General features: G+C 35.7%; 1 protein-coding gene across 7 annotated transcripts in view; it reads right to left on the bottom strand.

Annotated features, from left to right (window-relative positions):
- NCOA3 (nuclear receptor coactivator 3) overlaps nucleotides 1-25,477 on the bottom strand; it is a 104,834-nt gene that overhangs the window by 49,544 nt on the left and 29,813 nt on the right. For 3 of the 7 annotated variants that reach the window (XM_058036104.1, XM_058036101.1, XM_058036102.1), the window contains 20 exons: nucleotides 23,955-24,062; nucleotides 21,875-22,047; nucleotides 20,268-20,368; nucleotides 19,117-19,291; nucleotides 18,372-18,560; nucleotides 18,059-18,160; nucleotides 17,119-17,259; nucleotides 15,765-15,912; nucleotides 14,486-14,874; nucleotides 13,373-14,253; nucleotides 11,530-11,665; nucleotides 10,365-10,553; nucleotides 9,614-9,853; nucleotides 8,112-8,238; nucleotides 7,251-7,422; nucleotides 6,225-6,521; nucleotides 4,617-4,721; nucleotides 4,025-4,250; nucleotides 3,628-3,802; nucleotides 2,933-3,074 (listed from right to left, as the gene is read on the bottom strand). In XM_058036104.1, the coding sequence (XP_057892087.1) occupies nucleotides 2,933-3,074; nucleotides 3,628-3,802; nucleotides 4,025-4,250; nucleotides 4,617-4,721; nucleotides 6,225-6,521; nucleotides 7,251-7,422; nucleotides 8,112-8,238; nucleotides 9,614-9,853; nucleotides 10,365-10,553; nucleotides 11,530-11,665; nucleotides 13,373-14,253; nucleotides 14,486-14,874; nucleotides 15,765-15,912; nucleotides 17,119-17,259; nucleotides 18,059-18,160; nucleotides 18,372-18,560; nucleotides 19,117-19,291; nucleotides 20,268-20,368; nucleotides 21,875-22,047; nucleotides 23,955-24,043 (4,197 nt within the window). In that variant the 5' untranslated portion in view covers nucleotides 24,044-24,062. Of the gene's footprint in view, nucleotides 1-1,119; nucleotides 1,939-2,932; nucleotides 3,075-3,627; nucleotides 3,803-4,024; nucleotides 4,251-4,616; nucleotides 6,099-6,224; nucleotides 6,522-7,250; nucleotides 7,423-8,111; nucleotides 8,239-9,613; nucleotides 9,854-10,364; nucleotides 10,554-11,529; nucleotides 11,666-13,372; nucleotides 14,254-14,485; nucleotides 14,875-15,764; nucleotides 15,913-17,118; nucleotides 17,260-18,058; nucleotides 18,161-18,371; nucleotides 18,561-19,116; nucleotides 19,292-20,267; nucleotides 20,369-21,874; nucleotides 22,048-23,954; nucleotides 24,063-25,477 lie in introns of those variants that run through there. The other 4 variants (XM_058036106.1, XM_058036105.1, XM_058036103.1 and 1 more) reach the window with 4 other exon arrangements.

Raw genomic sequence — 25,477 nt, 5'->3', positions numbered from 1 at the left:
TACATTCTCTTTGAAACACAGCTGGCTAGGTGCTAAGGATGAATTTATGAGAATATTTCTAGTGAAACTTACTTCTATTAAAATGGAAAATCACTGAATAGTCTGAACAATAAAACCTTATCTTGCTAACAGTACCAAGAATAAGCAAAAAATAACACAGGTCAGGGGATTTTTGGTTTCTTTTACTCAGCTGGGAGAAATCAGTTTTCCATTACACAATGAACAACGTAACAGAAGCATCACACACCTTAAATATTTCTGGGTCATCCCTTAGGAAGGTTTAGCGGTTTAATTCCTTGTAATTGCAAAAAGTGCAAAGGGATCTTCATTTCAAGCACCCAAAATGGAGGGGGAAAAATCCCCCAGTGCTATCAGCAAAGAATATGTAACAACACCTAAATACTGCTGTGACAGAAATCTGCTTAGAAAATACATTCGTTACTATTAGAATAATCCAATGAGGTGTAGACATTTGGTTAAAATGTGGCTTAATATCCTTAAAGATTTCTGGATGTAACATAATAACAAGTATTTTGCAACAGACAAACACGTTCAAAGAAGGTTTAGAGTTCATTAAAATTGACCAAAAAGACACAATCCAGATTCATCAGCTGAAAAGGCAACCTATTATAGACAGACAGGTCTGTCCTGACAAATTTTAAGATCTTACAGAGCAGAGCCTTTGTGTCAAACTGCCTTAGGTAAAAAATGTAACAGAAGTGCTCAGAGGTGGAGAAAGTATTCAACAACTGGTCTATTTTTTATAAAAAGCTCTATGTTAAACATGTAAAAATAAATGAAGTGTTGAAGACCAAAGGAGATAAATATGTGGGCCAAAGTCACCCAGCTTCTAAGTCCTTAAATGTAATGTAAAAAAAAAAAAAAATTTGGACCTCAACTACACTCAGTTTCCAGAATCAATTTTGTTAAACATTTAGTTTCACAAACTGTGCAAAAATGAGTTAGTGACCTATAAAAGTAATATGTATAATACATTATTTTAAAGATCATATTTACAAAATTTATTCACAAAAAAAGACTGCAAAATTCTGATTCGGGTTGCAGTGTCTTGCCTTGAGTTTTCTGAAGCTTTTTTTAAAAAAAGATGAAAGATTATTGCTCTAATTTCCACACACAGAAAACATTACATTATGCAGTCTTTTCAAATAATTCTTAAGAGATTGTGTTTGTGAAGGAATATGAGTACACCCTACCTTCATATTAAGTCCTTATCAAAGACATTGCATCAATCCATTATATAGTCCTCTATAAAGTGCACTCAGCTGCACAGCAATATCTAAATATTAGTCACAATTGTGTTTAAATAATTTAAATTGTTTATCCTCTCTTTTCAACCCTTGGCTTCAACAGACAGGATTTTGGACTAGCACATGCCAAATAATTTTGCACTGCTACTTTTCTTGGGAAATCCCTGACTCTTGGGATAAGAGACTAAAAGCAGCATTTCTATTCAGGGATTCTTATAAAAGAGAGAAGGCTAAATTCTCTGTCAGATATTGTTATAAGAGAAATCAGGAAATTCTTACCACTGTGACTTCTCCAGACACTTTTGTCTGCCTGGGCTAAAGGGCTTTGGATAGCTACAGTAAACAGATAAAGTATTCCAGAAGTCTACTCATCAAATCTATTAAAATGGCATTACCAAATTCACATTCCTAGAGGAAGAGTGCCAAAAATAATAATGACTTTTTTTTTGTACCCCACATCATCAGTAATTCATAGGTTGCTTCTACTAAAATGTATTTTTGTTGGGTAGGGGTTTTTATTGGTTTGTTTTCCTCTGGATGAGGAAATTTATCACTGGTTTCTGTTTAGCCCAGTATGACTTGCCATGAAGAATGTGTCACTTTCCTTTATAACACTAGTGCATTCAACCATTCTTGTTTGAAGATGTAGTTCTAGATGTCAGCAGTATTTCTGTTAAACAAAAGATACTTTCATCAGAGAAGATATCTTTGCTGAAAGAAATGGTTTATGTTCTGCATTTGGAAGAACGAACTACTGCCAATCAATGCCTAGAAGCAGAAGAGCTTTCTAGTGCTCCACTTTGAAAATAAATTTCTTGAAGATAAATGCTGTCCTAGAATTTCCTAAACACACTATTTGGGTGTCTCTATGTCATATAGATTTGGAAAATCTGACATTTCACCTTTATATTCTCCTACTTATAAAAGGCATTCATTGTATCAAAGTCCTCCAAAACTTTACTCACCCCCAGAAGTCCTCACTATTCTGACTCCTTTCTCAGGTATGCTGCACAAAATTCCATGAGGTACTTTTTACTTGAAAAGATTTGGCTTTTGTCAGTATTATGTTGCTCATCAGGCATTTTGTGTAAAGACTGTGGCAAAAGTGTATTTTGTATTTCAGCTTTCTTTTCAGTGCCTGTTATTAGCACATTTTCATCTTAAATGAGGGGTCTAAATTTTCCGTTGTTTCTGGCTATGCATACACAAGTTATTCTTAGGTATTGTAAGGGCAAGTATCATTATCAGTGTCTGCGAGAAGGATACTGCACTAGCAGGATTCTTAGCCTGACTTGTAAGAGTTATTACATGTAATTTTCAAGATCTGCTGAAGATGCATTTCACAATGTCCATGGATTTTTTTCTGGGGTTTCTCCAGGTTCAGAAGTATTTCATCATCCTTTGTGCAGTTTAAGGCTTGGTCCTATCCATGATACTTCAAAGTCAACTTCAAAGCTAATCACAGCATACAGCTTGGCCTCATTGTGAATTTGGTTATGTATCATCAAAAAGAAAGTATCTCTTAGGACATAAAATTAATAGGACCACAGATACTAACAGGATAACTGAGAACAGGATTGTGCAGGAGGAATGGATGTAAGCAGACTGTACTCAAGAGAAAAAGAGTCAGCAAATCTTTTCATCAGTCTTGATGTACAGCTTACCTGGTCTGGGCCCAGAGGCAGTCCTGACATAGGCATGGTATTAACACTCATCTGTCCAATATGGCCACTGCTGCCATTCATGTGCATCATACTGTATGCTGCTGGGCTACCTTGATGGCTGAACTGCTGCTGAGGAAAAGAACTGAAGTACAAAAGGACAAATTAAATTACCTTCCAAGAAGTCTACACACTGATGTATTGCCTTCCCTGCACCAGCTGTCAACATGTGAAATATAAAACTGTTTTCACATTTACTCGTTTTTACCTAATATCTGTTAAACATGGAAACTCCCCTCCCAAGAGGAATTTGAGTTTTCAGAAATGCAGTTGTACGTGTATGCCTAATGCAATCTTTTTGGAGGCTACTATTAGAGCTGTATCATCTATCGTAATACTATTTGATACTCTGTATTTCTCCACCCCCTCCCCAAGTTATTTTTTCTTTAAATATTAAGTTAATATTTAAAGACTGAATGTTGCTTCTGGTTACAAAGATTGTAGAGGTCCAATATGAATCAAGGGAGCTAAGGATAAAATAATAATTTTATTTCCTAAACCAGAGCAGGATGAACGACATTAGAAAGTTACTTTTGTCTCTTGTAAATGCTTTTCCTGCTGCATGCTATTTAACATAGTTGCTACTTTCAGCAAAATGAAAGACTTTTTGAGAAACAGATTGTAATCCTGAAGTTCACCTGTTTCTGGGGATGCTTCCTGAGGGCCAGCCTTTCATCTCTGAGGACTGGTACATTGTTGCTGACTGAGGATGCTGCAGCATAGGATTCTGGGAGGGTCCAATTCTTGATGACACCATTGGATTGGGAGGGCTTGATACTCTACTAAATGCAGGATCGGGTTGTTGGCTTATTCCTTAAAATAAAACAAAGGAGATAGATACAATATACTTCAGTTATCATTACCTAGTACTTCTATTCATCTTCTTGCAGTAATTGGAAGGAGAAAAGTCATCCTTTTTTGTAGCAGTATAGTCCATTTTTCAGAATGATTGGTATTTAGGTAGTTTGGATTAATAAAAAAAGGGAAAAGAAAACCAAATAAATGATAAAAAGCCAAACATGTTAGTACTAGTACCATAATTAGGTGGATAGGGGAATTGCTGTGAAGGAACTTGAGCCATTGGAGGGCCTGTCAAAGCACTATCCATGCTTCCTGAGGCTGTCACATTTGGTGGTGGACTGAAGGCCTGAGGTTGATGTTGCTGCTGCATCATCATTGCCATCCTCTGTTGTCTAAAATGGTGACTTATTAGTTCCCTGTTACGCTGAGCCACCATTTGAGCATTAAGAAAACCTTGCTGCTATCCCCCAAAGAGAAGAAAAATCATATTAGAAGATGTTTTTACAAATAAAATCATGTCAGAGTCAATCAAACTCATTCCTAAGACCCAGCAAGTCAAGGAAAACCCATAAACAAAAAATAATCATCAAAATATTAAGACAAAACTTTTCATTAAGTTGTCATTAGTGCTAAACAAATGATGATATTTACACGAAAAACTTGGCATACTGAATTGACAGCATGACCTACTGAACAAATCCCTCAGCAATCTCAGCAATAAGGGAGGCAAAATAAAACCTTTATAAAAAATTATGCAGAGGAATACTGTAGAGCCATGAAAGAAGGTTGAAATTCTAAACAGATGGCTACCGTAGGAAGTACTTACCTGGGATCCCACCTGTGGCTGCATAACTGGTCTCATCACTGAGTTAGTACCACTGACTGGATTTTCCATTTTTATTTCAAGACTTTGACGGGTCTGATTCATAAACTTGGAAAAAGACATTTTAGCACTATTAGCTTGAAAATAACAGTATCTGAAAAAAGTAATGGCAACTCCTGCAAAAACACTTTCTTTACAGACCTCTTGAATCCATAAAGTGCTATGGTTAATTTTTGACTTGTCTTTAAACAATTTGTTTAAACAGCTCAAACACCAAAAAGAAAAAGCCTTCAATCAGTGCAGCATTAATAGGCTTTGGTTTTGTATTTTCCTTAAATGATCTCTCTTTAGGAATAAAGAGCAGATTATCTATTTGTTTTAAACAATAAATGTCACAGAAAACCAAGAGAGAACACAGTATTTCCTAGCAGTGCCGTTCCATGTGTGGAGAGGAAAGGGTTGAAAAGTGGAAGACTGGTAAGGAGAGAGAAAAGGGAGTTGTTTTTAGAATTGTTTTCTCTCAAGGACCAACCGGGCACCAGGGAGATGTTAACAAATACTCTGGCTGAGAAAATTCACATATTTATGTTTGCTCTGGGATGTTGTCTGTCTACAGAGTGGAAAATGAATTTTCTCACAAAATATAGCAAAATGTTGTTAAATACGTTTAAAAGCCTTTCCCATATACTTGGGCCTCCATAAAGGTGGGGGAAGGGATAAGAGGATTTGGAGATATGAAAGGAAAGCCTGGTTGGTGAAGGACTGTGCATGCTCCAGGCCCTTTTGCTATGGAATGCAGGGCTCAGGCCTGGGTACTTTTTGCCCCTTCTAAAATGAGCTTAGCGGTGTATGCGTCTCTGTTTTTTCGAATCCAGGATGATGGAATAAACCTAACCTTTGTACTTCAGCTGTGTGTTGTTGTTGCCTTGGTGTTACCTGCATGTATTCTGCTCACACACCATGTCACGCAGCAGTAGTTCAGTTTTCCTAAATTTATTTGTACACTGTATTTAATATCAAGCCTGCATTTTAACATGGGGAGTTCACTGCTGAAATCATGCACCAATATTTTAAGCAGTGTTTTCAACCTAGTGTTAAGATCTATGTGGTTGTATCTATTCTCTCACCTTTCATCTGAAGAAAATACCTAAAATGACATCAAACTGCTAAATGGAAAGCAAACTCCTATATCACTAAGCCCAAATGATTAGTTAGAAAACACAGTGAGAAAGAAGTAACACCTGATTTACAGTAGAAATACAGCTCTGATTTAATGCTACCTGTGAGGTTCCAAAAAAATACTAAACACAGATAAAGAGATCATGCAGAGTTACATTGTACAAAAGCACTGTTTTATCTAGCAATCATTTTGTCTGCTGCAGGAACCAATCCAATCTGTAGCTAGGGAGGCTGACGAAGGAGAAACACTTGTCCTAATAAATGTTCTTCGACTCCTACAGCCACCAGGCAATTCAATGAGAAGCACTGTCAAAATAAAAGATCCACCCTCTCAGTCATCCGTTGTTACATATGTAAAGCAACACACTTCCACGTGCAAGTGATTCCATTCCGAAACACGAAGGAAGTGTAAAAGTAGGAGCAAAAAATTACCTGCTGTCCCTGGAGTCTCTGCTGGAGCTGCATGCGTAGCTGCTTTGGTGTGTTGGTCCTAGGTCTCATCACATTTGCTCGGGGATGGATACTTTGCAGAGGAAAATTGCTCGGTTGGCTCATCTGATTCATCAATGAATTAAAAGACGGCTGTTGTCCCTGGATGTTACTAAAACTTCCTGGCATGGCTGCCCCTTGCCCTTGATAGGGTTGACCATATAACAAAGGCTTCTGGTCAATCATAACTGAAGATTCCTGACCTTGAAATGAATCTTGTTTGGGTTCCAAAGCTTGTCCCTTCAACAGATACAGAAGTGGTTTCACTAGCAGTATATATAGAATTTCTAAAGTAGCAATAAAGCTAACTAAGTATAATACACCACCCAGCCATTTCTTGGGTAGAACATAGCATGGACAGCTACTATTAGTTTTGTCTCCAAACTAATGAAATAGCAAAAGTGATTTATAATAATAATTCTCTTTAAAATCAGTTTTGCTGCATACTGCATACACAGGCAGACCAGTGTCACCATTCAAGCCATATTTGTACAAATGATGGTGTCATGTGGGTCATGGCAACTTCCAAAGTACTCACAGAATTTCTTTTTTCTATTTGCTAGCCATGCAAATTCAATCTGGAACTGAAGGAGAGGGAAGCATCCACATCACTGACAGTCAAATAATTCACAACCTAAGCTCAGCTGACAGCAGGCTACTAAGGAAACCCAACAGAATTCTCAGCTTCTAGAATTATAATGAGCTACACCCCAAACTCCGCCTATATATACAAAGGCATTATACAATAAACTTTGTATTTCTTGTCATGCACAAGGAATTTAATCCATACCGAGCTACTCCTTTGAAAATCACAAGTCAATATAAATGTTTCCTAAGGGAAATGTATGAATATGAAGATGAGGATGTGATGAGACAAAGTAAATGAGGAGGCCCTCTTGACTTTCTTTTCGAGTAATAAAATAATATTGCTATTTGGAAAATAAATGACCAAAATATCTGTTTACTTACTTGGCTTACAAGATCAGGAATTCCTAATGCTCTGTCAATTTCTTCCAGACTTGTGACATCTGTATTACTCAATAGTGTGTGCAGCTGATCTAGAAGTGCCCTTTCATCATTCTGGCCTTCCATATTTGGTGCCGAACATAAGAGATCATCCAAAGAGCTTCTAACTAGTAGTCTATAAAATAAAAAAAAAAACCACTAAAATCATCGAATCAATAAGATTGGAAAAGACCTCTAAGATCATGAAGACCAACCTTTGAGGGAATACCACCTTGTCAACCACACTTAGAGCACGAAGTGCAACATCCAGTTGTTTCTTGAACATATTAGGAATAGTGTCCCCACCACCTCCCTGGGCAACCCATTCCAATGCCTGACCACTCTTTCAGTGAAGAAATTCATTACAACCATTACAAGGAAAACTACAGTTTTTATATAATATATTGACCTGGGTATGATTAAGTAGTATAGTTACCCAACTTAAGTCCAAAATTTATGTCCTAAAGTGTCCAGTCACCTTCCATACATCCTTAAACACATATAAACTCTGTTTTCTCCTGGTTTTGCCATGTGCCGCAGAGGTATTATTTCAGAGTCTCTCATGTCTTTTTTCTGTGCCTCCCAATTCAAGGGTTGATAGATTTTGTTAACAATGACTTTTGTGGAGCTAGCTTAAAGAATATCCTGTGTCAGATCAGCAGCATAAATGGAGACATTTCTGAAACATTCCAGAAATGGAATTCTGCCTCCAATCTGTCATCCCCACAGCATATGCTACACAATTTTATTTCCAGGTCTTAAATTCTTCTGACAGACAGTGAACAGTTGTATTTAAAATTGCCTTAAAACCTTCCCCAATTCTACCTGTTTTGTGAACCCCGTGACGCTTGCTCCATGGACATCATATTGTCAGGCCACAATCCAGGTTGATTAGAAGGTCCAGGCTGTCCATAGGGATTACCTCCCATGTCAATGTTTATCTCATTTGGCCCTACAAGGTAAAACATTTGTGTATTTTTTAAAAACTGAAGGTTTCATCTTGCTATCTTAGTGTTCAGTTAGGATGATCACACAAATTGTCAAGCAGCTTCATGAGTTTTCCATTATTATGTTTTACAGCATATGCACACATGAACTCAAGATCATTTCACATATATAACAGACCACAGATTTAAATACAGCAGACAGTGATCTGGACCTGCTACCCTGTTAGAGCAGAATTGCTATTTCTAATCCTTTAGTCTCTAAATAGGAGCATGGAAGACACAGCATCTTACATGAAAAAAACCCCAACAAAAATTCTGGACAATGACATCTGGGTACCAGCAAATACACACTGTCATAGTGACACCAAAATCTGGCATTTTGAATTCCAATACAGGGTGGCAATTAAAAGAAACATAAAGTACATACCATTTTGCTCTTTGGGAGTACTTTTTTCCTTTTACCTATCCAGGGACATACAGCACTACATAGGAGAGTCTGTCATCATATTATTCCCCAGCATCGGTATGAATCACCTAGCATCAATGATTTCTGGGAAGCTGAGCTGGAAAATTCTGACTTAGTCAGGACTGCACAAAGTTCTTCCATATTTAATCTCATATCCATTTGTTGCATTGAAATAGTAAGTCTGTTTAAGGGAACTGGTGACAGCCTTGGTAGCTTTCCATTTTAAGAAAGGAATGCTGTCTATTTAAACTGGTTTGGGGCATACTGGTATTGGCATAATAGACTGGAGAACTTCAGCTCTAGACTAAACCTTTGTTAGACACATAAAACAGAAAAAACCCACAGGCTTTAAGACTGCTCATATTTTAGACATACAGCTTATTTTCTTTCATGCACATAAGAATACTTCGAAGAAAAAAGGTATTTGCAATGTGGCTTTACATGAAATTTGGCTACTCCATGTAAAAAGAAATTTGAAATACTTGAGAGGAAAAACTTTAAAAGACATTGATTACCAAGAAGTTAACAGAAAAAAAAATCCATATCAAACAGGATGAATTAAATTAACCACAATGCTAGTATCTTTACATATGGAATCATAGACGCCATTTAGTTCCTGGAATTTAGCAGAGAAGTACTGAACTAAAGAAACACAGAGAAATAATCCCCCTACCCAATCTCGGGACCCAGAACAAATTATCTGTGTATGAGACACACAGCACCAGAAGAAAACAAGAACATCACCAAAAAGTCATCAAATGTCACAGTCAGGGAACAATAACAGTCTCTACCTCAAAAAGCCTTTAAATAAAAATCTAGCATTTTACCAATAGTGCAAAGATTCTTATGATGAATGCTTACTAGGAAACCAGGGAAATAGTGCTATGTGGGACAACAAGAAGTTAAGAACTTACTCATGTGAATCATTTGCTGTTGCAGCATTGGCCTATTACCAGGTATGCTGTTAGAGCGAACAGGCAGCCCAGACACAGAGCCAGCCTCTGGGGGCCTCGGAAGGGTTGTACTAAATTCAGCTCCTGGTCTCAACATTGCAGCAGAACTTGCAGATTCCAATCCGTTCACTTTGGAGTTTGGCAAACCCCAGTCTCCTGGCTGATGCTGATTCATCGCCACATTTCTGTGGGGAGCACATGCTATAATGAAGAGCAGAAGACAAATATTTATTATCTGGAGTACATTATGTATTTTGGTTTTTGAATTATTTTGCTATTTCATAACAGTGCAGCTGCTAATATCAGAGCAATTGACTGACATCCTACAAAAGCATCTAGAGCTCACCCTGCCAAGTTCTAAATAATTCAAAAACTATATATGTCTAAATATACGTAAAATTCATAATGACTGGCTGCCACTGAACTGTTCTTGCTTCTATATATCAAAAGTACATGTTAAACTAAAAACTCAAAATAGTAAAAAAGAATATAACTAGTTATAGTAAAGTACTAGTAATGACACAGGTAGTAAACTGTTAGGTTCTTATAATTTTAGCTAAGATAATAATTCAGAAGTATTAATGATGGTAAAATTAAAATTCTTTAATGTTAAAGTTTCTTCTAACTGAAATTTGTATTTTAGTCTAGCAACTTTTTTTACATTAAAGCTATTTCCTTTACAATGACAGCTGTTTGTATACAACCAACAAACCCAGATTTGCTCCAAAATTTTCTTGGTTTTCAATCATTCTTGGACTTCCACCCATCAAGTTTTGCTTTTGTAACATGGAGAATGCATTGACATTCCTCACTGAAGCACCTGAGCCCATCGGGCTGTCTAAAGACATGGCTCTGTTAAAAGGTGGGCGAGTAGTCTGCACAGACTGGGGACTCTTCACACCTGTTAAAGAATTAAAAGATGCATGCAACTGTACATTTTAAATAAAATATGCTATTAATGACTAAAATTAGTCTCATCTCTTTATGAACTCATACACTTGATCTTAAGCAAGCCAGGAACAGTTATGTTGCCTATGTTTGCACAACAAAAATTCCCATTTTGAACACATCGTTAGAATCTTTTGCAAAAAAAGTCAAAGGCAGTTCCCTGTGGCCCTACACAAAAAAAAGAAGTCCCTTTTAATTTAAGTTCTGTAATGACATGGTGAGTTTCTGAGCACAGTATCCTCTATGGACAATTAACCTACTGTGCTTCACAGCCAATAGTGCCAGTGGCCTTACGTGTTCTTGTACCTGGCTTTATATTTTTCATTACCCATGCTTCACCTCCTTTGCTTATCGCAGCAATACATTGCTCTATATAACCAAGAGATGACCAGTGTCATGCAAGAAAGCAACAACTGCCATGATGCTGGTTTATCAGCTAGGTTATCCTCCCCTCCTTCTAAGGAAGGGCATTCCTTTTGATGTCAAGGAGGAGTAGTGATTAGGATTTACTGGCCACAAGATATTTTCACACAGAATAAGAAAGAAATTAAAAGCTTGTCATCAATCACATATTATATCCCTAGTCATCAGTGAGGGATAAAAATTCTCAATTTTAATTTACAGCTCACAAAACATCCTTCTTGATAACTTGTCTCTGAGAAATCTACATTAGACAAAGCCAGAATAAACCATAAAACAAGGAACTGAATGTTATTCATTGTGCATATAGTAGGCAAGTGCTGTCAAGACAGCTAATAGCATACGTAATAGCCTGTGAAAGCATAATTAGCTATTTTGCATTACATTTGTCCTTGAAGATATAGGAGATGAAGAAGGTATTCTCTCAGGGTATGAGGATGCATTATGTTTACATCAGGTAAGAAGAAAACCCTGCTTTTAAAACCCAGGGGGTAGATTTAATTCCTTACCCAACAGGGCATTTCCTTGAAATAATGCTTGCTTTGTTCCAGGGTTATTTCCATTTGCAGAGATAGCATTATTGTAAAACTCTGAACTAGTAAGATCACCTAGAATTGCATCCAAATTATCCAAGTTTCCATTCATCTGAAAATGATGCAGTAAAATACCAAGGTTATTTACTCTCATGTGGCTATATTTAAATTTTTACTTAGATCCTTGCTAATCTTAAAGCATATGACTGGGAGACAAATGTTTTAATTCACTGGCGCTATCTGGAGCTACCTTTTCACTTCCAAAGAAATTCAGATACTATTTAGATACCTTTTTTTTTTAGAGTATTTTCTTTAGGTAATTTTGAGAATTAGCAGAAAACACACATAACTAAAATGAAAAGCATTTCTGACTATAAGTATTTCAAACATCACAAGTTACAAAGATAAAAACACTAATGATAGTGAACATCGAGAATGTGTACCATTCATTGATAAATAATATATCTATCATACACAAAGAGCTAATCCTGAACACTACACGACATTGAAATTATGCACAGGTTTTTCCGGTCAGTTGGAGCCCTAACTTTCTTTACAAATTTGTATTTAAATCAGATAGAGCTTCAATAGAAAATAATTCATATATAGTGGATTAACATCTTCATGAAAGAAGCTTCTATGAATACCTTAATTACATCTCAGAAGCAAGTACTAAAACTACATGTTGTGTACTACTACAGAGTTGATAGTGACTTTTCCATTAGTAGTACTCAAACAATGTTATAAGGTGTTTTATTATAGTCAGCCAGTAGCTAATGCAAAAAAAAGTGCTGGGGATTTTTTTTGTTTTGCTTTGTTTTTTTGGTTTTTTTTTTTTTTTTAATTTACCCAGTTATTACTGATTTGGGAAATTCAAGGTCTAAGAAATCTATATATCTTCAGTAAATTCTGCCATACTGACCAGTACTACAAAGTACGGACCAGTTTACTAGATAGTTCCAAATCTTAGGACTTAAATACAAAACCATTATACACAGATTATAATTTTAAGAACATCTGTTCCTAACAAGTGTACTGCTGATTTCAGAATAGTTGCTCCATGATGCTAGTTTTCTGCATCATGACATTTCTTGGAATTCCACCTCTAGAACTTATTTGTATTTATTTATAAAAATTATATATACATTTATATATTTTATTATGTATTCATTTGAATGCTGGAGATTATAGATAGATATAGATATAGATATATAGATATAGATATATAGATATAGATATATTTGGAAGAACATATTCCCTCATTTAAAGAAAGAAAAAGAGTGCTAAAACCAATGAATGAACTAAATCAAATCATGGCTATTTCAAGTATTACACATTTTTGTGTATTGTTTATATTTTCAAAACAAAATAATGTTTTACCTTTTGCTCTTGCATTGCCAACTAAGTACAGGGGCAGTTACGGGCCCATTTCCTACTAAGCCATAAAACCAAACATGTGCTAAGATCTAATTTTAAGGAATAATGTGCAAATATTACCTTAATCATACCATAACTTAAAAACATTAGTCCAGGACCTCAGGACATCAGATTTGGTTTTATATATATATATATATATATATATATATATATATATATATATATATATATATATATATATATATATATATATATCCTGTAGTTCTTTTTGTTAGTGTTTTTTCATTCACAATTAAATCCGACTCTATTGTTTCACATCATTTGCACAGAACCTTTTTAGAAATGTTTACACATGCACACTGTAGAGTGTTCTATATTTAGTCATTCACTTAATAATAAAATATTGGTTAGCTCACTGATATCATTTTACATTATACTGTACCTCCTCTGCTGGCTCCATTTTTATTTTCATCTCTTTTTCTTGACTTGAAGTGGGAATTGCAGAACTTGTGCATTGTCCCATCTTATTATCCACACCTTCTACTTTAGGCTTCAGCTCTTTGGAAAGCGGTTCCTTAATATCATCTTTATCTAGTAGATATCTTAGTAAAGCATTGTTTTCTTTCTTCTTTGGACTTAGTTGTTCCTGTTTGACAGTGTCTTCTCCACAAGAGGTTGTGTTACTAGCATCATGATATGTGTCTTTACCAGTAGCTTCAGCTGTGATCTTGGCCACCTCTGCTGGAGAATTACCATTCTGCAACAATTTATGTAAAATCCTGTGCTTCTCTTGCAGGAGTGACCCATGCGTGTTTGAGGAGGAAGATACCCCTGCAGATGTTGATGAGGAAACTCCTGAAGGACTGGCAACAGTGGTAGAAGATTCTTTACAATTTGATTCTAAAGGTGAGTTTGATGCTGTAGAATGTCCTCTTTCATCTGAGGAGCACGTAAGTAGCTGAAGGAGTTTTTTATGCCCTTTGCTCTCAGATGGTCCTCTCTGACTTTCAGATGCCTCCAGATTTCCCTCTTTACTATCTTTTTCACTGAAGAGATCTCTGCTGTTTGACTGGCAGATGGAACTTTCCACTTGGTTTTGTTCACAATACAAACCAGAAGGGCTTTTGGAGTCCTGGGTACTTGTTTTAATTTGCTGAGTTACGCTAATGTTTGGGGAATTATCCAATTTTGGACCCGGAGAAGAAAGTGTTGATAAAAGGGAATTTCCAACACCCTCACTAATGGCTTGCAGAGCACTTAGAGAACTGCTAGAAAAAGTGTTGTTGCTAGTGTTGCTGGCAGATCCCATAGGCGAGTGCATACCTGTATCATGTGACAGAGATCAAATTTATTAGATTACAGTACTGCCTGTATGTACTCTTCCTTTGGATTATGTATGATTGCCACATTGAGTTCATACATGAAGTCAGGTATACTACATTCAAGTAACACATATAGGGTCATATAGAACAGTTGAAATGGATGAAAGATGGAATTCAGATAAAAGTGAGAAAAAATAGCTTAAAAAAAAGAGCTTTTAGCAAAAATAAAATACCTGTAACTGGAGAATACGGGTGTGAACTCATTTTTGGACTCCCTCGATTCCTAGGAGATACCATTAGATTCTGTTGGCTGGAAGTTAAGCCAGGACTGCCATGTGGTGGGCTACTTATATTTAACCCAAAACTGTTACTCTGATAAGCAGAGGACTGCATGCCAGTTCCAGAGTTCACTGGCCCCATATTCCCAGAGCTTCCAAATCGAGTGCTGGTGAGCTGACCCACTGCATTGGGATCTCCCATCCCATAGTTTCTGTTCTGCATTGGCATGGCTTGACCAGGTGACATGTTCATAAGACCATTAACAGAATTTGTGTTTCCAGTCACAGTTGTTCTGATGTTTTGCCCAACAGAATTAGGATTTGGCCGATATCCATTTTGTTCTCTGTAAATTCAACATCAGCCCCAGAAACCCAAAGAAAACAAATTAAAACCTTATTTGGAATCATGTGGAACAAATACATTATTAATTAATTGCCTAAATATTTTTCCAAAAAAGAGCAGTGAGAATTCAAGCTTCCACAAAAGTAGAACTAAGCCATGACATTCATTTATTCACTAAAGAAATGTCTGATCCTTTGAAGGCTTTGAGTTATAATCACATACAGTATCACTGCCTCAAAAAGCTTTTATCAACAATCAGATGACTAATCAGATTTATCCATTTAAAGATCCTCCTTCTTTCATTCCCTTCCTGAGTCAATGCCTGCCACCATTCTACTGGGCACATTAACAGTGTGTGACCCTGAACAAGCTCAGTTACTAACTTTTCACCACCTGGAGGCACTCTAATGCCAGAAGGAGACAGATTCCCTCCAAAGTGACATTTCAATTACTTTTGCAAAGAACAAGAACAGGTAATAGGAAATACTACCTAAGGTACATTTCACTTATGGATTATGCATCTGAGAGGGTTTTGTGGTCTTTTTAATTGGTCTGCAAAAGCACATGACTTAGCGTCTCTATTTTCAGTGTTTCATCATTGCTACCACAAAAGACTAATATAAACATAGCACAGGCTTTGAGTGAGTATTGAGTAAAAAATTCTCTTTTGACTGTGACTGTCTTTCTGCACATAGTTAAAATGGGACTCTGCGAGGTTTACACATTTATTTATTGTATGCTGTGCAGCTCGGTTTCCCAAATTATTCCCCATCTGAGTTTCAATCAGGTAAAATATTTTAGTATGCTATTTTGCTCAAGTTGTCTTCAAGGCCAGATGTATTTTTTTTAAACTGTGACACTTAAATTATAAACAGATACTACTAAGTTCACCTTTGAAGGAAGTGGGTAGAGACAAATCCATGGCGGTCATTAGTTACAGGATTTCGAAACAGCTTACTCTTTGTTTGTGCTGTCACTATTGTACCATCCGCTAAAGAAAATCTATATAATGGGGTTTCAGCATGACCTTGTGTATAAGCTGTAAAGGGAATACACAAATATAGTTAATATTTAAAATCCCAAGAATTATTAGTATGAATTATATTTTTGACATAATACCCTTCATTTACTGAAGACCACCCCCCCAAAACACAAAGAACTTTAAAAATAAATAAATGAATAAAGAAATGAATGAATACATTAATAGATAAATAAATAAATAAATAAAACATACTCAAAACACATACAGAGAAAAAGGAAGTATTCCACTATTTCTCCTCTATCAATAGAGGGAAGATAAAAGCAAACGATTATTTTGGTGCTGTAATATTTTGTGCTCACCAGACACAACTGGCAAAGTTCTGCATTTGTTAACAGACTTCCAAGGCTAGATTATAGAGCCCCTGGCTCCTGCTTGGGGAAGAATTTTTAAGTTTGCTTCAATCAAAAAATTGTGGAAACTATTGATAGTTTTCAATTGAGCTTCAAGTCTCGTGTTAATTTAGGATTCATTAATCAGTTATGTTGAAGAACTTCCAGTGGAATAGAAAATCCATTTGCTGACAGTATGAGTTTCTCTTTATTTAACATCTCCTGTGCTTGATTTACTTTGTAAATCCTTCAAAAAGATTCGAGTTTGGAATAATTAGAAAACATTATCTTTCTTACTGAAGACTGTGGCTGTACATCACTTATCTATCAAGGTTATCAAATTAGCATTACAAAATATGTGGCACTGGAACACTGAAAATATTTTGAGCCCTGTGTCTTGAGAATAAGAAAAAAGCATCAACACAATTGTTATCACTTTCACAGAGTGGTTCTTTAACAAAGGAAAGAGTGAAATAAAATATCATCAAACTAACATACCAAAATAAATACCATTTGTTATTTAACCAGAAAATAACAATATAATGATAATTAAAAATTACATATCATCATAGAAATATAATTGTCTCTATCATTGCTGTGGAAAAACAGCTTCCTTGAGGACCCCAGACCATGTATCTGGTATTTTCCATGTTAATTTCCAAAACAAACACATTGAAAAAACCCAACAACTTCCAGCAGAATTCCTCATTCTCAGGAGGTTATCCTCCTTCAGCTTGTAAATGAATCACAGTAATTAACAAAAACCATGGAAAAAAAGGGACACAGGCAGAATTTAGCATTTTTTTTCAGAAAAAAATGCAGCCCCTAGGAGAAGCAAAACATTGTGACCCAAACATTGTAAACTGATTTTTACCTTCATGATAGTGGCGTTTATTTGACCATGACTGCCCGTCATTGTGGCATAAGAACCTCTGAATACAGCGACGAATTATATCTTCGAAGCCAGGTCTCATGGAAGATCGTAATGAGTTTGTATCAATGTTGACAAGTTTCCCTTAACAGGAAAGAAAATATACAAGTTAAACTCTTTGTGCCTGTGACAACTGTTTTTGTATAAATACGGTACATTTCCTAAGGCTCCAATATAACACTTTTAATCACCAAATTCTGAACATGCAGAAGTTACATTTATGAATTATCTGCCATATGAGAATCTGATGCTGCTTGTTAAAGCATCACTATTCAAAGGAATTTATGTAACTGAGTAAGAGGAAGTTAATCCCCCACAGGTCAGTGTCAGAGCTTTAGAAAACAGTAACTTTCATCTCTGGTTACAGGCACCTAAGGGATGCACACAGACTAAAATTTTAAAAAATAGCGACCAACTACATCAAACAAACATCATAAACAAAAAGATCCCATTTAGATTATACAACTCTTTCAATTTAAACAGCATAAGCCACTTTAAACATTAGCTCATGAATTGTATAAAAATATAAGCATTTTTAAAGGACTTCCAGTCTTTTAGGAAGTCCTAAATTACTTCCAGTTATGACCTAAAATACATCTTCCACGTAAAGGAAAGCAGAATGACAACCACTTGAAATGCCAGCTAAAACACAAGTAATGCTTTTTACCAGCCCACCAAACAGCAACATAGAGAAGAAAATGCATCCCACAGGTTTTATTACACCTCACTACCAACAATGGTATATTGTAAAAAGCAGTTGGGAATTCTCAGTATGAATTCTGTTAGTCACTCCATATACACCATACACACTCCATTTATTTAAAACAAGAGCACATGGACAAAGAAGACTCCTTCATACCTTCCTCCTGGGTATACTTCCTACCTGAAAGATCATGTCTTGTAATAAAGCTCTCTGGATTTCCTGGAAATACCCTTTCTGCAGTTGTGATACGACGCGCCACACAAATCATACAGGATTGCAAATCTGTATTTAAAAAAAGAAAGTTTCTTCTTTCATCATCTCATGTTTTACTGTGTTGAAGAATCTAATAAAATAGCTGAAGCATCATTTGTTGTTACAATGGAAGTACAGAGAGTAAGGATTAAAGCTGCTGCTTTCCTGAAAATGGTATGCTAAATATCAAAGAGCTTTTCAAAGAAATTTCTATGCATGACAATTCTGCAAAAATTCCTACCTTCCCCCTCTTCCATCATAGCTCTTGGCTGCGATAAAGCGAAGCACTGCATAGTTTCATATCTTTGATGAATATCCTGGTAGCCACCTACATCTTCAAAGAGGTCATGAGAGCTTTTCACCATCATCCGACAATTGAATGTATGGCTCTTCTGTCTTGGTGCTTCATTACTCCAAGAAACTCCATTAACTTAAAAGAACATAGTAAGAATTCATACAGATTTTCAGATACAATCAACTCATAACTGATTGTTCTTAATTTAGATACCCTGTTCCTAGATTACAGATAATAAAGGCTATTTTAAGATGCCTTCTCAATACACCATCAATATAGCTTAGTAAAAAATAGGAATATTGAGAACCAAGTGAAAAGCACTCTTCCTTTTGCATGACACTTTAAGTCACTTGATAGAGCGCTGGAAAGTCATTCATATATTTCAAAAACAAGCACTTCCTTCAGCCAGCCTTGTGGTATTAGGGAAGGTATTCCTTTAGTGTCGCTCTTTTAAAGTTATAGGTAAACAAAATTCAAAGGCTAAAGTAAAGTGTGAATTTCCAGCACATTTATTTCTGATGGCATGCTATTGTAAAAACACAGTAGTGTTTATCAAGATTAAGATATTCTTGTAGTAAAACATTCTTTATATAACTAATATGTTTTGAAAGGTTATCCTTTATGGGGTATTTTTGTCTTCTTTGATTGTTTTCAAATAGTCTAGTAAGTGTAGTAGATAAACTTTTACTACCTGAAGATTTAGGTAAGTTTTTAAGAAAGTCCTTCCGGTCCTCTTCATGCAAGATACCATACATACTTGTATTAACCAAATCTTCTTGTTTATACTGCAGATACTGTGTGACATTTTCTGATACAAATACTATGTTCCCATCTCGATTTACAACAAAGAGGAAGCCGTCCAATGCCTAAATATTAACATGACAACAAATCGTGTAAGACAGATCAACTAATTCTCAACATAATTTAATTTAAAAAGTGTGTGTGATAAATGTCAATTTATAATATATTCACTTATTTTCAAGGATAGACATGAAGTTTTAAATTCTTCTTTGAGGAAAAGTGCATATGGTAGGGAGTTATTTATATAATAATAATTAATATGTCCATGTGATATTCCATTCAGCTTTCACATCGATAACCAGCCTTCTTGTTTCATTCTTGATTCATATGAACACTAGATCATGATTTTGTACCATTAATTCAATAGTAAGCAATTTGAAACAAGAAGTTCAGTAGGAACAAGTAGCGAGTCATGAATATGAAGACATTTCCACTATCAAGTGATGAGATAGGAGGAGCTAGCCAAATACTGTATGTTCTTAACTGAAAGAGAAATTCAATATCTATGTTAAAAAACTAAGATTCAAAAATGCTTTCATGAACTTGTAAATATCAGATTGGGTTTCCAGGCATAAAGAAAGGCTATCTGCTATGTACCTTTGTTTACTGTTAATCTTGGGTTATTTTACTTGATGGCAACATTCATTTAAAATGCTTCATAATTTAGTAACACAAATGCAGACATACATATAACAAACCTCTCCTTGCAAAAACTCCATTTAATGTCTATCCCCTAGAACAAATAAAGTATTCCTTGTACAAATAAGCACTGCTTCAGTAGTAATTTGCTAATGACTGCTAGAGTAAATGAAGCATAGGAAGATTAGAAAAAGTAAAAGGCTATTCTATTTCCTTCTACAGAGAATTTCAGCAAAATTAGGAAAACATGATAGATTTTATTCCTGAACCTCTCAAACATACTTCTGCATGGTGCTTGCATACTATTTTATTACTACAGGATTGCATATTTTATTGTAATATTTTCCCCTGCCGTAAGTATTTGCTTCCATAGCGGTTTACTAGGGCCTAATTTGTACTTGCCTGTAATAAAAGAGGTCCCAATGAATCCTTGTCAATAACTCCTTGACCCGTGGATGATACATCAGCTTTCTGAACATCATCATCATTAGAAACTGCTTTTCCTGAAAGCCAAAAAATACATTTCCATAAAGCAACTTCTCATGTGATAGCCACATTTTAATAATACAAGTCAGATCCTAGGAAGAGTGTGAAATAAACACAAAATGAAGCACAAATGAGAGAGAAGGGCTCTTATACTGTTGGCCGATAAGACCAGAAAATATGTCATGGCCACATAACGCCAAAGTCTTTGCTCACATAAATTGACTTGGCAGTTGAAGCTGACATGATGAACTTGCTTTGTGAACATTTCTTGTTATTTTTCACATACTGTCTGATGAATACCTGCTTAGTCTTTCAATAGCCATTAAAAACACTCATATATCTCTTATGTTTTTACTTTGATCAGCTCATTATCATTGGTTACAGTCTTCAGATGCCATCACCACTGTTCTTCAAAAAGGCTTTGAGTCATGTTAACAGCTGTGTGCCTGTACGTGTATATACGTGTGTATATGTGTGTGCATGCGTATAACAAAGTCATATTTAAATAATCAAAATATTCTCAGTTAATTTATCGCAGGGGAAGGTGGAATGGGAATTCATGCCATGCAGCAGAATTACAGAAAAAACACTGTGAGCTTTATTTTGTGGTACTTGCTAGCTGGTTAAGCAGACTACAGGAGGAGTACAACATCTCAACTCTCTAATGAAATATTAGAATTCACACAATGACACTACAAAAAAACCTTAAAAACAGAAGCTGATTTTTGAAAATTAAAATTAAAAATTTGAAATTTTAGCATAAGATGTGGCAATTTACCACAACAGGTAAGATACACACAGCATATTCTGTTTTCCTAATACTTTACTGCCCAAATGACACATAAAAGCTTGGGAGGCTAGTCATTGGGAGGTGGAGATGGGGTGGAGTGGTGTTTAAAAAAAATAAATTATATATACTCTTCACTCTACATTTCAAAACACGGGTTTTGCATACATCTGTTGGTTAAAAAAAAGTATTATATCACTTAGGTTTACCCTAGCTGACAGAGTTTACCAAGATATTATGCATTGCTTCTTTCTCCTTTTTTGAGTTGGCTGTATTCTGAGTCCATTCAATCACACTAAAAAGGCAATTTAAAAAAAATCCATAAAAAATCACTATCTCTGATTGGAGGCTTGCCCATAAGAAAAGGATAGGTTTCCTTGAAGTGAAAGGCAACGGCATGTATTCTTCATACCAGTGAGTATTTGGTATAGAGTACAAGCAGATGTTAGAATAGCATCTCCTCTTTTTTTAACTTGTCTGTGGTTCAAAACTGGTAAGAAACACCGTACGCAGTTTTAAAATCCTGATTTCCAATAAAGTGATGATAAATACTTGTTTACTTTTAAATAGAAAATTACTTAAGGTGCATTTAAGGTTTGAATGAAGCCAAAGTCCAAAGACCTGCTCAGTTACATGCTATTGTGAAAAACTACTCAATTTCCCAAGTAACTACTGCTACAAAAAAAGAATCACAATGAAATTAAACTACTGATCTTGACTTAGCAGGGAATTGTACCTTGCTCTTTTATTTGTCGAATCTGTCTCACAGTTTCTTTTAAGATAGCACATTTGTCTGGTTTGACATTGAAATTGTCGATGTCACTCAGATTAGCAGATATCAGCTCAGCCAGCTCTTCAATGTATTTGCTTTCCTGCTCACGTCGACGCTTCTCACCACTGCAGACCAGACTAGGAATGAAGAACATTATTTTGTATACTTATATATCATCCTATACAAAACCTGCGCTCACTCTGTGGATAATAACGTACTTCACTTAACACCCACACATTAAACCTAGGCAGTAGTTATTCTTCCAGCAAACATGAATCTGACGGGGAAATGTGTGTGCTTTGTTATGCTGCTGTTTGCTTTGGGGTTTGTGTTTGTGTTTGGTTTGCATATTTTTTAAGAATTTTAAGTACAAATTGACATCAAGAAAACAGAAGAAAGCTACTAATAAAAAGAAATACTTCTGCTTTTACTCTTTTACTCTACTGTCAAATTTAATGAAAAGAGCAGCTGTTTTTGTTATAAAATTGTAGCATTCATACAGAAAGTATATTAAAATATTAGAAATTGCTTTACAGTTGCTTAAAATTAACTAGACAAACAAAACTGAATTTAGCTTCCTATTAACTCCTTTTAGTTTGATTGTAGAGAGATGATTACAGAAGGTGATACCTCATGAATTTCTAGGCATCAGGACCTAAATGCCATCTCAACATGCAAGAAGAGCAGAATCCCAGACAACCTAATGTTTCTGGATAAAATGTCTCTCTCAAATTCTTTTTCCTACCCAGGTTAATGTGCTGAATAAAGAGACTGTCTACAGCCTAAACCAACAGGGAGAAATGTCATGCACAATATGGCAAGAATAGGAAAAGAAGGACTCAGGGCAGGGGCAAGAATGGACAAAGGTTTCAAGGTAATTGAAAGAGAATAATCATTCTTTGAGAAGAAAGCAAGTGAAGGAGTTAGGAAAGTATGCATGGACCATACATATGGAGAAAACAAACACATGACAAAGCAGGAGCTTGAAAGATAAAGAAAGCTAATGAAGGGTGACAATCTGAAAAAGAACTCCTGCATGAGAGACACTGTAGAAAGGGAAAGAGAAAATGGAATGGAGGACACTCATAAAACGACACTGGGATACAGTGGAAGCATTTAAGGTTCTCATACAGGATCTCTTAGAATGATGAAGGCAATTGGCATGAGGCACTGGGATTGTATATATAAAAGGGACAAATATTAGTACACACAATGCCTGACAACAAATTTAATACAAGTTAATACTCTATGAGAAAGAAAAGGGAGGGGAGGGAGGCAGGCAGAAAGAGAGGAAGGGAAAAGGAAAAGGAAAAGGAAAAGGAAAAGGAAAAGGAAAAGGAAAAGGAAAAGGAAAAGGAAAAGGAAAAGGAAAAGGAAAAGGAAAAGGAAAAGGAAAAGGAAAAGGAAAAGGAAAAGGAAAAGGAAAAGGAAAAGGAACATTGCTCTCACATGGTGGAGAGCAATGAAAGTCATGGGGAACAGAAAACTGAGGCCCTCAGACAACAGTATCTGAGAGTTGGGTGAGGGGCAGGAAGATAGCATAGATGAACTTAAAAGAAACGGAAGTACAAACAAACCAGCAAAAAGCTCAACCTCTTGCAGTATTCTTTGATAAATGTAACCACCTGAAATGAGGCCTGTCAAATCAATTACCAGATTTAAGATGATGCCTTTAAAATTCCTGTGAAGCAAGAGGTTTTTCTCCTTTTGCCTTGCAATCGCAACTCCAAAAGCGATTCGTTATCTAATGGAAGGTATTCCTGCCCATGACAGAGGAACTGGAACTAGATGATCTTTAAGGTCCATTCTAACATATTCTATGATACGTCCACTGTAATAAAATTTCCACGGGAGTCTAATTATAAAGCACAGTTCATCACCTCCACCTAATAGTAAAATTACCTATCTTCACAACAGAAGCTGACCTAGAGACTTTTTCAACTAAACAAATTCCTTAGTTAGAACTTACTCTAAATTGCAATGCAAATTTGAAAAGTATTTTTAAAAACTCATTAAAAACCAGTTAAGTTCAATATAAACGTACCTTGCACCTTGTGTATCACAGGGCAATGGCTTGCGCTTCCTTGACTCATTAGTCAAACTATCTAAGGAGTTTTCTCCTAATTCACTCATCTTGACCTTGCATCAGCAGCTAAAAGCAATGACATAATAATTGTGAATAAAATGCTCAAAATACTATTTCAAAATGCAGAGTACTTACCCAGAAAAGTAATTTATTTTTATCAGATTTACAAGTGAGTTTTCTTAATGCAAATCCATAAATATTGTGCTACTGAAAAGTAATGTTTGTTTACATTTCTTTAAAATCTACCCTTTATTTAGCCAAAACACAGGTTACTAAAGCTTTCTATCACTCTAAGCAAAAGTAAAGGTTAAAAATGCATTTAATTTTTTTCAGAGATATTTAATATTTGCACCATTAAACTTGGACCACTGTATAGCTCCAATTCATCTAAAAAAAGAAATTCTCAGTATTTAAACATATATTCAGATAACCTGAAAAGAAAGCAATAAATTAATGTCATACTAAAACACAGCTGCAGAAACAAATAATTTTCATCCTTAGGAGTGTATCAGGGGGCTTACAGGAGTTTCATACTCATCTCTGCATAAAGCCAATAGATTACTATTACCATATTGATAGGTTACTATAGTTTTCACATCTCTTGCTAAATCTTCTAAAATCCATACAGTTTTCTAAAACTTTGAGGCCAAGGCTAGCAAACACTTCCACTGTCTTTCATTTCTATTGCTTCTGGAGCAAAGACTGGGCCATAACCCAATAAAATATAAGGCAATTTTGTCAAAGTCTAGTTACATTACACAAACCTGGCAGATTAGATATATATGACACTCATCTCCCCTCACTCCCAAGAAAAAAAAGGAGCACAGACGCAGATGAGAGAAGAAAGCCATGTGAGGTCCTGTTATGTTAGGATCAACAACATGCTGAGGGAGGAAAAAAATTTAGTGGATCTATGCTATGTATCTAGTTGGAGTATTGTAGAACACAGCTAGAACTATAAAAAGATGTTCAAAATTGGATTTGGTCTTCTAACCACAATGAGAGAAAACAGATCTAGGCAGTTAGAAATTAAGCACTATTTTATCCTTTTTACAGAAATTTCCAAATTAAGTGTAAATTTCATTTACTGCATTCTAGTTCAGACTGCAGTGAGAACCTTTTTTGCATAACATAACCCAAGCATTAAGAAATCTTTCACAGAAAAAGTTCTTTGTCTCCACAAGCAAAAACTACCATTATGACAATTGTTTAAAGAAACTGGCCTAGGACAACCAAATTCCTAGAGACAGTGATAACAAATCACAAGGACAAGGAACTGATAGAACTAAATGAAGTTTATGTTAAGGTATCAGAGGCTGGTGGTCAACTGTCTCAAGAAGCTCTGAAGAACAGAATATGAGTGCTTTGTTGAACAGGAAGTTAGTTAAACACAAGTCCACAGTGCATACTAGCAGCAAAGACAACCAACCCCTCAAAGGGTAGCAAATCAGCTAACTGCTTCCATGACATGATATCTATGG

Source organism: Melospiza georgiana, chromosome 17 (assembly GCF_028018845.1).
Source record: "Melospiza georgiana isolate bMelGeo1 chromosome 17, bMelGeo1.pri, whole genome shotgun sequence".
NCBI lineage: Eukaryota > Metazoa > Chordata > Aves > Passeriformes > Passerellidae > Melospiza > Melospiza georgiana.
The sequence above is the reverse complement of the archived record's forward strand: the minus strand, read 5'-3'. Positions and strand labels throughout refer to the sequence as shown.